This window comes from Pyrus communis, chromosome 8, assembly GCF_041283825.1.
Source record: "Pyrus communis isolate YQ-2024b chromosome 8, ASM4128382v1, whole genome shotgun sequence".
Lineage (NCBI taxonomy): Eukaryota > Viridiplantae > Streptophyta > Magnoliopsida > Rosales > Rosaceae > Pyrus > Pyrus communis.
In genome coordinates, this window is record NC_142572.1 from 23322282 (window position 1) to 23337530 (window position 15249).

A 15249-nucleotide genomic window follows, 5' to 3' on the forward strand; every position below is an offset into this window, starting at 1 on the left:
ATAATACAAAAATTGCATTGTGTGAGTTGCATTTTGTGGCAAAGTTCAAAAGTTTTGATATAAATCAAAATCTACGAGAATTTAATAGTATTTATGCGAGATATCGAAGATCAACCAATATTATCAATGTTTAGCTTTAATTTTTATGTTCCACAAGATCTATTAACTAAATCATTTTATACATTAAATATTTAATGATGAAATTAATATTTACTAAATTATCATACGTCAATTAGAGAATATATTTTTTGTATTAACAAAAATGGATATAATCGTTAACCGATGAGAAATCCGTTATCCGGTGGGTATGGTTATGGATAATACCCGATGGTTAATTTGCAGTTACGGATATGGTTAATTTTCGTGGTTATGGGATGAATATAGTTTTTTCGTCCCCAAACCGATTTGTTATCATCCCTAGTAGTTGGATACTTGAAATAAAAAAATTTTCACCACTTATATTATCACACTTAATGCGTGGATCGTGTTCTTAACACACTAAAAAATATCTCCTATATACTGGTAGCATTTTGTTTCCCAATTCTATTTGTTTATTAATACATGACGGTAAAATTGAAAAGTGTGATTTTCTAATTAAAATCGTAACAAATGAACAGTCCTTTTCGTCAAAAGAAAGAAAAGATTCGGAAACCGTGGGAAAATGCTGTGATGGCGGTCTCACATTGCCAGCCTGTTGTCGATTTTTCTCAAAGAAAGGGACTCAGAAAATGGTGGGGAAAGTATAAAGTAACCCTATTTTTGTCTTTTGTGGTCTTAGCAGGTGTCCAATTATAATTATAATTTAATTTCAATTTTAATTTTAATTTTAATTATTGGACACGTGTCCGGTGATTAGAGGCAAACATTCCAAACTTTTATTGCACTGCAGTCCTTAATTGGAAGGTGATGAAGAAACTCTTGAGCTACAAGTACCAGAGCAGCAGCAGCAGCAATCGTATCAAGAAGAAGGAGAGGATTATCAAATGGCAACGAGGGAAGGACAAGTTCTACTCAAGGTCGATGGCGGTGATGCTTCTTCCAGCAAAGAAACAGAGACTGCACCAAATATCGACGGAGAAGCAGCTCCAAGGTCGCCAATAATTCACGGCTCCCCAGAGAACCCTACTGAATCAGTCCGACGGAGAAGCAAAGATCTGCCGGGAACTTCCTCCAGCCCGGCCGGAGCTCCCGAGATTGTCCGATGCAGCCCCAACGCCTCCCCCCGAAGCTCCTGGAAACCGCCGTTGAGCAAGACCAAGTCCAGGCTGCTCGACCCACCACCTGAGGAAGCGTGTCTGAAATCGGACAGAGCTGTGGGTTCCGGACGAACTCCGCGGAGAGATGACGACGCTTCGGCTTTCGATGACGACGACCTCGAAGACATTCCAGATGAGTATAAGAAGATCAAGTTCGATGCCCTCACATTGGTTCAGTGGGTGAGTCTTGTTATTGTTATAGCTGCTTTAGTTTGCAATCTATTTATTCCAGTAATAAAGAAGAAAACTTTGTGGAATCTTCCGCTGTGGAAGTGGGAAATTCTGGTTCTGGCATTGATTTGTGGGCGTTTGGTTTCGGGTTGGGGAATTCGGGTGATTGTGTTCTTTGTAGAGCGAAATTTCTTGTTGCGAAAACGGGTTTTGTATTTCGTATACGGTTTAAGGAGATCTGTTCAGAATTGTCTGTGGTTGGGATTGGTTTTGTTGGTATGGCGCTTGATTTTTGATAAGAAGGTGGAGCAGAAGGCCAAGCATAGGATTTTGCCTTATGTGACCAAGATTTTGGTATGTTTTCTGGTTGGGACATTGATTTGGCTGCTGAAGACAATACTTGTTAAGGTTCTTGCCTTGTATTTCCATGTCAACGCCTTCTTCGACCGGATCCAGGAGGCTTTGTTCACTCAGTATGTGTTTGAGACGCTATCTGGTCCTCCTATGTTTGAAAGGCAACACACACGGGAAGAGGAAAAGGCCGCGGCAGCTGAGATTAGGGAGTTTCAGAAGGCCGGGGTAGCTATGCCTCGTGATCTCAGGGCAACTCTTTTTCCGAGGACAAGGAGTGGGAGAGTTGTCGGGAGTGGAAGCCATAATAGCCCCAGAGTAGGGAAGAGTCCCGCGGTTTCTAGGCCAATGTCTGAGAGCCAAGATGAGGAGATCCCGGTAGATCAGTTGCAGAAGCTAAATCAGAAGAATGTGTCGGCCTGGAATATGAGGAGGATGGTAAACATCATCCGGCACGGGTCCTTAACCACTCTAGATGAACATATACTGAACTCCAATGTGGGAGATGAGTCTTCTTTGAAGATTACAACTGAATGTCAAGCAAAAGAGGCAGCCAGGAAGATATTCATGAGAGTAGCCAAGCCAGGGTCCCCGTAAGTTTATTCAATTCTTTTCATCATTCGATATTGATATTGTTTGATCTTCCTCAACATGTAAGTTACACTATGTTTAATTACTGAATGGTTTGATGAGTGCTTTATTCTGTGTTTTAGTGTTATCTCTGTGCAAGTACATGCTCAGATGTTAAGCTCTATCCTTCCGTTAAAAACATTTAGGGAAGTACTTTATTGGACTGACCTAGAACGTGTTGTGCTAATGCATTTTGTTGTGACAGACACATTTACCTGGAGGATTTGATGCGGTTTATGGATAAAGATGAAGCTTTGAAGACGCTTCAACTCTTTGGTGCAGCAAGTGAACATGACAAAATCGGGAAGACCGCTCTTAAAAATTGGGTGGTAATAATGCCTTTTTAACACTTTTACCGTTGGTTCTTGTTTGTTTTTGCTGTTAATCAGCTAGTAAAGTCTATGCATATCCAAATCTTGGAGAAGCAAGAGGTAAGATGTGCTTTCTGCCATCGACGAACCATTAATTGAAGGATGGATGTGTTTTTCTCATTTCTTGTAGGTCAGTGCATTTAAAGAAAGAAGAGCACTAGCATTGTCTTTGAATGATACAAAAACAGCTGTGGACGAACTCCGTAAAATTATAAATGTCCTTGTAGCTATTGTCATTGTGATAATCTGGCTTATTATTCTTGGGGTTCATGTCAGCCACTACCTTCTCTTAATAAGCTCCCAGCTTCTTTTGGTTGCATTCGTCTTTGGGAACACATGTAAGACGGTTTTTGAAGCAATCATCTTTCTGTTTGTAAGGCATCCGTTTGATGTGGGTGATCGCTGTGAAGTGGATGGAGTCCAGGTGAAAATTTGAGTCAGAAGTTATGCTTACTGTGTTGTGTGTATTACCCTAGGATTTATGTTTATACAGACTTACCTAATTGCTTGATGTTCTCTGCGTTTCAGATGGTAGTTGACGAGATGAATATATTAACTACAGTCTTTCTGAAGTATGATAACCAGAAGATCATATACCCTAACAGTGTTCTTGCGACCAAGGGAATTGCTAATTATCATCGTAGTCCTGACACGGTTGAATTTATTGATTTCTGTGTTCATATCGCAACTCCTATGGATAAGGTGGCCACTATGAAAGAAAGACTACAGAAGTATGCATTCGAACGAATATTTTACTTTTCGTGTTTTTTTTCTCTAATATTTTCGAAACAACACATCCATTCATGTTATGGAATGTTTGGTGTAACGTGTAAAGGCCTTTCGGCCTTTGCTAGGAAGGAAGTACAGCCATCATATGATAATCGCCTGCATAAAATACGTGTTTTATTGTTGGATCATGTTTATCCAAATTGGATCAGTCTTAATCTGGGTCTTGGCTACTTAACATGTTATGCAGGTATATGAAAAGCAGGAAGGATCACTGGCATGATGATCCTTTGCTGGTCACAAGGGATGTGCTGGATTTGAACAAACTGATGATATCGGTATGGCCGACACACAAGATGAACTATCAGGACATAGAGGAGAGATGGAGGAGGAGAAGCCTTTTGGTCGAAGAGATGATCAAAGTGTTCAGAGAGCTCGATATTGAGTACCGGTTACTGCCTATTGACATCAACGTCCGAGCCATGCCAAGTTTAACCTCCAACAGACTTCCTTCAAATTGGACAACCAGTGCCCCGAAGCCAGCAAGTTAATAAACTTCCAAGTACGCTGTTGCCACTTTCAAACTAAGACCTGCACTACCGGAATGACGGATGAGGGTTCTTCGGAATGAATGATTGATGAGAAATAACAGAAGATGCTTGTAGTTTCAGACACATATGTACGTTATGCATGATGTTCCAGATGTTACGTTTTGTAATAAACTATTTTGTTTCTATTCTTGTTAAAAAAAAATTGGAGCTATGGTCTCGAACTTTGGTCCAATTGGAGTTTTGGTCCCTAAATTAAAAATTTGTGGGTATGGTGGTTCCTTAGCTTGTTATAATGTGTAACAATGGTCTTTTTGATTAATTTCGTTAAAACTTTCATTCACTTTTTGTCCCTTAAAACTCTTTGGATGGATGGATGGAAGTTCCAATGGCATTCACCAAAAGCTCCAATTGAGCTAAAGTTAGAACCAAGGCTCCAATTGAGCTAAAGTTCAAGAACCAAAGCTCCAATCGAGTTAAAATTTAGAAATCATTGCTTTAGCCGAGTTCATGCGCTGAATAATATGATAGAATGCGGTAATTTACGGCTGAATTTTTTTTAGGATTTAGGTTGAGTTGACCAAAATTATATGTCAAGTTCGGGTCTCATCCTTGAACAACATTTGAAAGAAAATAAAAAAAAACATTACTTGGCTACTCAAATATAAGTAGAAACTTATACTCAAAAATCTTAGTATTTGAATCACAGAGTTTTGTATTTATGATCAAAATCATTCATATTATCAATCACACTGTAAAAGCATTACAAGCCGTCTATGTATTTGCAAGAATAGATTGACTAAACAACCTTAGTTTTAATTCATTTTTTTCAGAGAGAATCTTTATAGGGTTATTTATAATATGAACGATTCTAATTATAAACACGAATATCTATACATTGATAATGAACAATTTTGAGTATGAATTCTTCTTCATCATTTAAATAGCCAAGTATTGTTCGAAAAACATACAAGGGCCCAGTAACATAAGATCTACAACGCCTAAGAAACTGCTGTTTTATTGGGCTTTTGGCACTCTCCATTGTCAAAACACTTTCTCCATTCTCCATTCTCCATTCTCCATTCTCACTCTCCGTCGCGCAGCTTCCAAAAGAATGGAAGAGAAGGATGCCAATGAATTAATAGCAAGCCCTCAGACGACGCAAGAACTAGCAATGGAAGGCCGGAAGCATCTCGAAGAAACCATCGAGGCAGCTTTCCAGATCCTCTCCTCCATGAACGACGAGCTCTGCAACCCCACCTTGTGGTCCTCCACCGGCACCGCCTCCTCTAACGCTGCAAATGGCCCTTCTTCCCACTCTAATGGCGTCAATAACGGCGATTCGTCTTCTTCTGAAAACACTTCTTCCCATTACCATGGAGACTTGGTTGGCGCTGGTGATCCTGGCACCGGTGGAGCTCTTGAGGAGGCTCGATTTCGGTATAAGAACTCTGTGGGCTTGCTTCGTGCCGTTCTCGCCGCAATTCCCAAATCTCGGAAGGTGATTTCTGACACCCTTTTCTTTAATTTGGTCAATTTTCGATCCATAGTTGTCAAATTAAATAGTGAAATTGCCTACATAATCACATTTATGCATTCATATTTAACCAATGCCAATGATCATGTGAAGTATGATTTCTTCAAGTGGTTATTTGTGTGGTGGAGGATCCAGTGCAGTGTTTTTTTATTTATAAAATCGGGAAATAATTGAAATTACTTGATTGACTGAACCACTGTTGAACTGGATGAGTTGAGATTTCCGTTGATTTTGCGTATGAAAGTGACAAGCTTTAACTGCTGAATTGAACGTAATGTTTGCTCCGTTTACTCGAAATCTCAAACTTCGTGAAATGCAGCAAATGCTTCAATGAAAAACTTGGAATGTTATAAGAGTCAATACTTTAGGTGTATTGTCATTGTGAATAGTTCTTTGTCTCGAGTTTATGTGTGTGTATGCATCTAATCGGAATGATTTTATTTCGGATTGAGATATCACAGTTTGTGAACCATATTAGTTAGCTAACATACATAAGTTCATTTTAAAATAGGCAACATCCAAAACTAGTTCAACTGCGGTCGGTTCAGAATCACCGGCAGATGAAGCTGAACTTGAGAAGTTAGATGAGCGAGCTTGCAATTTGAGAAGGGTAAGGTTGATTTTTCATTTACCATGTCTAGAGGGGTTGAACTTTGTTTGCAGAGTTCATGTCTTTAATTATATGGAATTTTAATCTTTGACGAGCGCTTTAGTTGTTGCTCCAATGTTTCTGTAAAAGTTTCAATTGACGTTGTTTTATTTTGTAGGAGCTTGCGAACAAGGATGTGTATATCAAATTTCTAATAGATCAACTACGGGATCTTATCACTGACATATCAACTTGGCAAAGTCCTTGTTCCGTCTGATTTCAGGAAGAATCTTCCTGCAGGTGATGCTGCTTTTTTATTAACTTTGCACAATCAGTGAAACCTTAAAGTCTTTTATTGTATTCGTTTTCCAATCAGTTTAGCGACGGGTTTATTATGTTTCACGAGGAAAATATTAGGTGAGAAATAGAATAGTGAAGAGGTTTCTAAATCATGAGATATCTGATGTTAAAGATCGACTTGTCGATTTTAATTTCGGATTTGGTAGCTCAATTCTTCTTCCATTGTCTTGATTGTATTCAATGTCTGATTTGAAAGATATATGGAAGATCAGTTTCCCAAGGCTTCGTTTCTCGTCCTGTTGGTGTTGGGTGAAATTGTTAATGTGCATGATTCTCTCCAGCTCATCATTTTTTCATGAGCGAGCGTTATTTAGTTTAATTTCAACCGTTCTTTATTGTCTTTTGATGCTTAGGAGAGCAAAACTCTTGTTAATGCTAGGGGTGATTTGGGTTACTGGGCCGAGACCAGTTATATTAACCCGATTCATCTATTCTCATTTCCTTACCTTCACTCTGCCAAAATAATATTTTTTTTTTTTAAAAAAAAAAACAGTGAGCTTTGTGTATATAAGTTGAGAAATGCTATGAAAACTCTCTAAAAAGTGGGACTCTCCATGGACTCTTTGTCATGTTATATTTTCGGCACAATGATTTATAATGTTGACACGATGATTTACATTAAACTGTGAGGTGACAAAGAGTTCACGAAGAGCTCAGCATTTCTCTGGTAAGTTTTAGTGGCATCTTTTTACAGTTAAGTTAGGTGGTGGGCCCAACTAACCCACCATTTTAAGCAAGGGATAAAGTGGCAGAGCATCTGGTCGTCCTTTTGTGTGGTGTAAAACACTACAAGAAGACAATTGGAAACCCATCCAATCTCAAAATCTGAGTCCAAATCGAATGGCCACTCCTGTGAAGGTGTACGGACCACCGTTATCGACGGCGGTGTCAAGAGTGTTGGCCTGTCTCCATGAGAAAGGGGTGGACTATCAGCTCATTTCCGTCAACATGGCCAAAGGCGAGCACAAGAAGCCCGACTACCTCAAGATTCAGGTATCGTTTCCTATATAATATAGCATATATATGTATATATTCTCTCACTCACAGACTCACATTCATGATATGGTGTTCTTTTAAGCCATTCGGACAAGTACCAGCTTTTGAAGACGAAGACATCTCCCTCTTCGGTATATATCCTAATTTCATTGTTTTTATTTTACTAATTCGGCAGCGAATTCCTAATTATGGATAATTTAATTGGGGAATGCATCTTAATTTATTTATTTATTTATGATTTTTTCACTCAGAATCCAGAGCCATATGCCGGTACATATGTAACAAGTATGTAGATAAGGGAAACAAGGGTTTGTACGGTATGAATCCATTGGCAAAAGCTTCAATAGATCAGTGGCTGGAGGCCGAAGGGCAGAGCTTCAGCCCTCCGAGCTCGACGCTGGTGTTTCAGCTTGCGTTCGCGCCGAGAATGAAGCTGAAGCAAGACGAGGGAGCGATAAAGCAGAATGAAGAGAAGCTTGCCAAGGTGCTGGATGTGTACGAAAAGAGGCTGGGGGAGAGCCGGTTCTTGGCGGGGGATGAATTCTCGCTGGCTGATCTGTCGCACTTGCCCAACACGCAGTACCTGGTGAATGCCACCGACAGGGGAGAGCTGATTACTTCAAGAGAGAATGTGGGAAGGTGGTGGTCTGAGATATCGAGCCGGGAGTCGTGGCAGAAGGTGGTTGAGATGCAAAAGCCTACTTAAAGTTGATCAGCCCTGCAGTTAGCTCACTTAATTGCAGACTTGAATAAATTAGTTGTTGATGTTCTTCAACCAGAAACCTTGTTGTCAGGTTTTGTTGAGTTTGGAGACTCTTTTGGTAAAGAGTTTGCTAAATATGTGATGATTTCTTGGTACATTATTTATTTAACAAATCAATGTTTCTAAATTACTCTGATATACGAAGACGAAAATTCAAACCAGGTGCACGGGTTTAACTAGGTGACGTAAAGCATGTGTTGATGTTGGGCTTTATACATGGACTACTCAAGTCTAATTCATTAAAATATTTGAGATTCTACCCAAATACCAATTGGCATAATGAGAGTAGTTAACTCTTTTAAGTTTATGCGAGGTTTTTAACTTTTTGATATACAAATGTTTTCCCAACTTTAATATGTGGACAATAATATCACTGGCGCAATGAACGTATGACCGTCGGATTTCACTAGATCTACTACTTAATTTATTCCTAATTGGGGTAAATATTGTGGTGCAAATGGACTTAATTGAAACACCCAATACACCTTGTAAAATTGGTTGGGGTCTTAAAGAAACATCCCGCGAAAAGCCATTGGCTGTGGCTTGTCTCGTTCAGCGAGAGGCCTAAATAAGACCAAAAGCAGTGAGCTCAATCGCCGATGGAGTCGGATGCGAAGGGGAAGGGGGAGATAAGCGTGGAAGGATACAAGGAAAGCAACATAAAGAAAGCCAGGTTGCAGTCGACGCTTGCTGCCCTTGTCAATGATCCTATACTTTCCGACGTTCCCAAAAAACCAACCTTGTCCGATGTCGACACTCTCATCAGCCTCGAATTGGGCAGCGCCATGCGCATCTCCGTCCTCAAGCTCGACGGCACTTCCTTCGGTCGGTACTATTCACCTCGGCATTTTCTCGAACACTTCATCTGCCAATTTTTTCAGTCTTTTTTCCATATATTGTCAATGTATACTGAAGAAAAAACCGATGCATTTGATTTTGGTTGACTGCAGATGTGGCAGTGATGAATTCTGCTACGGTGAAGGACCTTAAGCTTGCAATCAGGAAGAAAATCAATGAGATGGAGCAATCTAAGATGGGTCACCGCCACATTTCATGGTAAGATCAAAGTTGATGTTGTTCTGTTTGTGTTTGAAAATGAATATGGTTGTCTTGTCATCGTCTGCGGTTTGCTGATATAGCTGGGTCGCTTGGCCTCGTGACATTTTAATGTACTTTTTCTTCCGTTCGGGCTTCACCCCCATTGTCAACCAAAAAGATGGATACGATTAATTCCATTTTGATTTTGATTCAATTTGTTTGCAATCAGGAATCACGTTTGGAGGAATTTTTGCCTCTCATACCACAATGAGAAGCTGCTTGATGACAATGCTCCAGTTCAGCATTTTGGCATACACAATCATTCTCAGGTTTCCTCTACTATTTGGAATGTTATTCGTTCGAATTGTTACCTACTTTAGGCTTACTTGTGTATATAGCAATGGTAGTTAAACTAACAGATACAAATTGGTCTGGCCGTCTTCCAATTTCACCCCGAGTTGCACCGCTGGTCTTTTCCGTCACTTCTGTCAACTTATTTACTGCTATCCATGTCCTCAGGTGCATTTTGTTCCTTATATTGCGCTCAAGGATTCTCGTAAGCATTCGAAGAGGAGGAGACACCGCTTCTTTCACGGCCTCAGCGGGCTTTCTTGATGCTTCATAGTATTTGCACGGTTTATCTGCTTTTTCCTTTGCTTAATCTTTCTTGCACCACAATGACGCGCAGCTTATGGTTCATTGCTGTAAATATACAACATTCTGTTTTGCAATAAGATGAGACATTTATGCACCCTCATTTTACCAAAAACTAAAAACCCACCCTCTAACTAACAAAATACGATAAAAAGATCGAAGGGGGGAAGGAGTTCCTAAGTGCATCTTGCATTGAAAGTTCGAAATTAAAGATTGTGATTTTGATCATGTCTCAGAGCAAAATGGTTGCATAAACTTTCTGTTTGAAAACCATAAACTACTACATAAATCTCTCTACGCACATCCGAAAAGCTCACTCGAGCTGGAATCAACTTAGTTTCCATGGCCTGTCTGAATCTTGAGCTGCAAACTTTCCTTGTACTCTTTCAACTCTCTCTTGTATCTTGCTTTGTCTTGCAACCCAATATTCTGGTAAACCTAATAATAAAAAAATTTGACAAAAGAATGTGATAAATATAAATATGAAAGAAGGTAATTAAGCAACTATATATACGTAGAAGCAGCTATGTGGGGATCCTGTTTTACTGTAGTAAAAAAGGGGATAATTAAGGATAAGCCGGTGGCCTATGGACGATAGGGCCCAGCGGAACCATGTATTTACCGTCTAGGATCCTTATGGTGAATACATGGTTCCTATGGGCCCTATCGTCCCTTTCTTTCTATAATAGAACGAGATCCCTGCTAAGAAGTATATATGTTATCTATTTGTGGTTACCAGCCTCTCTTCTGCAGGGAGTTTGTTCCAAGACTCGCCAATCATCTTGGTAAACTCCCTCTCTCTGTTTGGGTAATGGGACTTGAGCTTGAAATGCGTTTCTGCAAAGAAGAAATTGTAGCCGCTCCGGTTGGGTTTTGGGTAGTTGGGGTCTGTCCTCCTCCTTGATCTCCTCCTCCTCAAACCCGCAACACGACCAGATGTTGCGGGTGTGTAGGGTACAATGGCATTGACAGGTTCGGGGGATGGAGTTGGATTAGGAGGACCGGCTAGAGTCTGCTGGTTGGGGTGGTAGAGTACTCCGCTGAGAATCTCCGAACCCAACTTCACCGTTACAAGATAGCCGCAATCGAATTTCCCATCAATTGTTCCAGTACCTGAAAAAAATAAAAAAAAATCATCGTCATGATGTTTTTATTCTAATTAACCTTGATTAAGTTGAAATTTGATAGATCACTGATCTAGATCTTAGTTACATTACATGCTCCAAACAAAAACCTCATTCGTGGATGATACGAGGAAACATGATCATTCGTCAGAAATATGGGATTAAAATGGTCCCATATCTGTCGTGTGTGGGGGTGATATGGACCCATCATTGCACGCTGTGACATACGATATATATCTATGTCATAAAAGTTGGAAGTTTAGGTATATATCTATGTCAAAATAGTTAGAAGTTTAGGAAAGTGCTATTCAGCCTATTCACACATCTATTTTTATCTTTCAAAAACCTTTTGTTTATTTTTTGTCATTATCTTCTTCAATTTATTTGATCCGACAATCAAAAAATAATAAATGTATGAGAAGTAAAGTGGGCGTTCATTACCCAAATTTGGAGATTTTTATCATAAGATTTGTCTTTAAAAGACTTCATTCAATTTCTAAATTTTTTAATCATTCATATATGTGAACAAATTGATAATTATGGTAGCATACTCTTGATAAATTGCCAATTTGTTTATCATACAGATGGTTAAACAGTCTCTAAGTTGAATGACTTTTTAGATGACAATAAAGAGTCCAATTCCGACGTTTGTACATTTAATAATGTCACATCAACATTGAAAAAGAAATGACTCTTTATAAGTAAAGAACTAAACCGTGTTTATGTCGTAATTCAGCATAACATGATAAAGCTTATCACTATTCCTTTAAAACACTACAATATTATAAAAAAAAAAAATACAAAAATGTTTTGGGAGAGGTGGGGGCCAGAAAAACCATATCAAACATTTGTGGTGAGTGGTTGTGGGATTGAAATCACCTTATCCAATATGATCTGTGTATCGAGAAAAATGAGCCCTATAATATATACCTTCATCAGTGACCGAAACCGGACAATCATTTATGGGTTTGGTCCCCTTGGCACCTTTGCCTGTGGGGGAATATTCCACCGGCGCCGGTTCTGGTTTATCTGCGCACTCACAATGGTTACTAATGGAAAATGCAGAAACAAAGAGACACGGAAACTAAACTATTTTTTACTTGAACCTCCGAAAATATAAAAGCAAAAGCCGGCAACGCAAAAAGATACCGGAAAAGGAAGCAATTACGAGCAAAAAGGTCATATGATATCCGCAGACAAGATTCAGATAACAAAAGCCAATTGGATCAGTAAAAAAAATAAATAAAAAATAAAAAAAAAGGAAAAAAGCTTGAGAGTTTTAAATACAAGGAAAGAATAAAATAAACAGTGCCAGGATTAAAATGAACAGTTCCGTAGATTTTTCCGTTAAAACTCCTTAAAAAAAACAAGAAAAAAGATGGTAAGAAATTGGAGCAGTAAGAATTAAATGAATACCTGAGGGTGAGGGTGAGGGTGAGGGCGTGGGCGTGGGAGTAGATAAAGGACCCTGTGTCCTAAAAAAGTGAACCTGTTCGTAATGGTAAAGAAGGGTTGAGTAGTGTTTCCTCAACACAAACGAAGCGCTAGTTGTTGTTGGGGAGAACATGAAAACACCTCCCACTTCCCTCCATTTCTTCTCTGCAACTACCTGCATATATAATTTAATACATATGATGTTCTAATCTTTCTTTTATCCTTTAATTAAAAAATGAAAATGTTAATAATAATTTAATTTAGTTAAATGAAGAAATATAGATAAATTGATAGACAAACCTTGTCAAAGCCACCCCTCCTTGTTACCTCTACATATAACATGTGCAAATCTAGCTCCTTCCCTCCAATCACAGGAACCCTTGAAGAAAAAATAGATAATAAAATTCCTGACCTTTAAAGTTCCCATGACTTTTCTGGTCGTACCCAAATCCCCCAGAATAAATTAAATTTTGTGATCATAAAAAATAAAGAAAAATAAGAGGAGAAGGAGAAGAAGAGTAGGGTTACATAAACTTGGTGGTGTTGATCTTGAAATGGAAGCGCCGGAGAGTATCCCAAAAAACAACAGCGTCCTTCACAACCTCCTCGTGAGTGGCAAGTGGTGCTGGATAGTGCACACCCTGCAGAACCTGCTCTCTCCTCACTACCGGCGACATCTCCTCCCCCTCTCTTCTTCTCCGCCACACCCTCGCCGGAAAGCCACCAACAAGGGTGAGAGTAAAGAAAACACCACTAATGAGATATATAACAGTTATAAGTAAAAGAGTAAAGAGTGTATAAAGAGCAAAGAAAGCGATGATTTCCGGGATAAGCTTAACGCGTAATTAAGCTATACATTAAATACTCTGACCAAAGCTTAAGAAAGAAATTGGGACGCGTGAGATGTATGTAACGCTTGTGCCGAATTGATTTTTTCTGTCTTTTCGAAGCCTCCTCTTTAGCTAATTAATTAATTGCGCTCTCACTACTCTATCTCTGTCTCTCTCCCCTTCGTGTAATGTTTGAGTTGTTCGAAGACTGACAACCATCTGTACGTATCTAGCTAGCTCTCTGTGTAATATCTCTCTGAGGACTGAGGACTGACGGGAGAGAGAGAGGAGAAACGAGAAACCTCACTTCCCTCTCTTGTCTTTGTGCACAGTCCGAGAGGAGGTTTGACATGCAGTCTCCTTTCATGTCTCTTCTCTATATATCTCACACGCGTCTTCCGTTTTAACGGTGGTTAACTTCTGTTAGGTTATATTATTCTGCAAGGAAAAACAATAATAATAAATCCAGTAAACTTTCATCCGAACACCCCAAACATCTCAAAAGTTGCAATAATTCTCATTAATCCGTGTACCATGAAAAAACATATCTTTGAAGATTGGACATTGAATCGGAGTTGTCGACTGAAATCCAATTGAACCGGAGTCAGCATTAGAAGGAGAAACACAAATCAAGGCCGAGGGTGTTGTCGCCGGGGAGGTGGGGTGGTTGAGGTGGGTAGCTGACGGCGCCTGTTGCTTGGCTATCTTATACTCCTCATGTATTTTGGTGATATTTTTGTTCCATCTAAACGCATAATAATAACTTAACAGAAGTTTATCTCCGTCAAAGTGCATGGCACATGTCAAATAAATTGATAGGAAACACGGAAGGAGACACTGTTTTAGAAACAGCAGATCCTTGGCCGTTGCTCCAGTGCCTAAGAAACTGTTGACTGAAACAAAATCTTGGCGTACATCCGCTGGTAGATACTGCCGGTGACCAACTTCTCTGGTTGTTTCTAGTGCATTCAACCCCATCGGAAGCTTATCCATGCACGCAACCTGCATCGTTGATTAAGTTTGACTATTTGACTCCGCTCCTTGCGCTATTTGGGGGCCCGGATTTGGTAAATACCAGATAGTATATTTTTGGTGATTTCTGAGAAAAGATCTTTGCCGATCCTTTTTATGATCTTGAAAATTATCTAATTATATTCATTCATCGTGTATTGTGCAGTTAATTTTCGTTATGTATTATTTATATTTAATTTTAAATTAAAAAAATTATAATAATTTCTAATTGTATGATATACAATAAACAAATATGAATTAAAAATCTCCTGAATCCTTAGAGAATCCCACAAGAATCTCGAGCGGTGATTTCTCTCCATAAGTGCAGCTAGCTGCCGGATGGTTTAAGATTGTTGTGCACGAAAATCCTTTTCATCATTTATGGCCCGTCTCATTTTTATCCCTCAACCATTTTATCAATTATCATAAGATTTTGCATGCCATTTAATAATCCTGTAGGAGTATAAATATTGCCTTACCAAAGTTGACCTCAATGGAGACAACTCAAGCGCTCCTAATGAACAATAGTTCACGTGGGCATGGTCTGGTTCGATTCGATTTCATCCTTAAAATGGAACTGGAACGGAAAAATTTCAACGGTTTGGTTTGGTGCGGTTCTGCTTAAATTTATTTCTAAAATCGTACAGTTCGATTCATGCCGGTTTACAATTCTAACCAAAATTATATATATGTTTTTTCTAATTTTCTACTTCTAATACCAAACACATATTTCAACCACAAATTCAAGTAAATTTCAATTTCCACTACTAGATGTATAAGATTTGTGACCGGAAGATAGAAAGTGTGCATATAAATATAAATCAAAAGATAAAAAAGCTCATATCAAGACCAAAGTGTAG

General features: G+C 39.1%; 5 protein-coding genes across 7 annotated transcripts; 4 read left to right on the forward strand and 1 right to left on the reverse strand.

Annotated features, from left to right (window-relative positions):
• Window positions 1-877: 877 nt before the first annotated feature.
• LOC137716785 (mechanosensitive ion channel protein 8) lies at window positions 878-4315 on the forward strand. Its single transcript, XM_068456164.2, has 5 exons — window positions 878-2371; window positions 2614-2737; window positions 2910-3203; window positions 3308-3510; window positions 3756-4315. The coding sequence occupies exons 1-5, from the start codon at window positions 984-986 to the stop codon at window positions 4054-4056; spliced, it is 2310 nt and encodes a 769-aa protein (XP_068312265.2). The 5' UTR covers window positions 878-983; the 3' UTR covers window positions 4057-4315.
• Window positions 4316-5077: 762 nt separating this feature from the next.
• Window positions 5078-6759, forward strand: LOC137716787 (mediator of RNA polymerase II transcription subunit 30). Of its 2 annotated transcripts, XM_068456166.2 has the most exons (3): window positions 5078-5554; window positions 6102-6200; window positions 6358-6759. In XM_068456166.2, the coding sequence occupies exons 1-3, from the start codon at window positions 5168-5170 to the stop codon at window positions 6454-6456; spliced, it is 585 nt and encodes a 194-aa protein (XP_068312267.2). In that variant the 5' UTR covers window positions 5078-5167; the 3' UTR covers window positions 6457-6759. The 2 variants fall into 2 exon arrangements, with proteins under 2 accessions (XP_068312267.2, XP_088555109.1); XM_088698983.1 differs by lacking the exon at window positions 6102-6200 and having other exon boundaries at window positions 5080-5554; window positions 6358-6701.
• Window positions 6735-8428, forward strand: LOC137716786 (glutathione S-transferase). The gene is made up of 3 exons (XM_068456165.2): window positions 6735-7532; window positions 7618-7666; window positions 7787-8428. The coding sequence occupies exons 1-3, from the start codon at window positions 7380-7382 to the stop codon at window positions 8239-8241; spliced, it is 657 nt and encodes a 218-aa protein (XP_068312266.2). The 5' UTR covers window positions 6735-7379; the 3' UTR covers window positions 8242-8428.
• A 328-nt stretch (window positions 8429-8756) lies between these two features.
• On the forward strand, window positions 8757-10087 carry LOC137718619 (U11/U12 small nuclear ribonucleoprotein 25 kDa protein). Its single transcript, XM_068458167.2, has 4 exons — window positions 8757-9123; window positions 9249-9354; window positions 9566-9665; window positions 9856-10087. The coding sequence occupies exons 1-4, from the start codon at window positions 8898-8900 to the stop codon at window positions 9949-9951; spliced, it is 528 nt and encodes a 175-aa protein (XP_068314268.2). The 5' UTR covers window positions 8757-8897; the 3' UTR covers window positions 9952-10087.
• Window positions 10088-10160: 73 nt separating this feature from the next.
• Window positions 10161-14070, reverse strand: LOC137718621 (HMG (high mobility group) box protein with ARID/BRIGHT DNA-binding domain-containing protein). Of its 2 annotated transcripts, none has more exons than XM_088698982.1 (7): window positions 13912-14070; window positions 13077-13816; window positions 12849-12927; window positions 12531-12723; window positions 12045-12143; window positions 10727-11103; window positions 10161-10428 (listed from the first exon to the last, which is right to left on the reverse strand). In XM_088698982.1, the coding sequence occupies exons 2-7, from the start codon at window positions 13223-13225 to the stop codon at window positions 10324-10326; spliced, it is 1002 nt and encodes a 333-aa protein (XP_088555108.1). In that variant the 5' UTR covers window positions 13226-13816; window positions 13912-14070; the 3' UTR covers window positions 10161-10323. The 2 variants fall into 2 exon arrangements, with proteins under 2 accessions (XP_088555108.1, XP_068314270.2); XM_068458169.2 differs by lacking the exon at window positions 13912-14070 and having other exon boundaries at window positions 13077-13301; window positions 13405-13544.
• Window positions 14071-15249: the final 1179 nt, after the last annotated feature.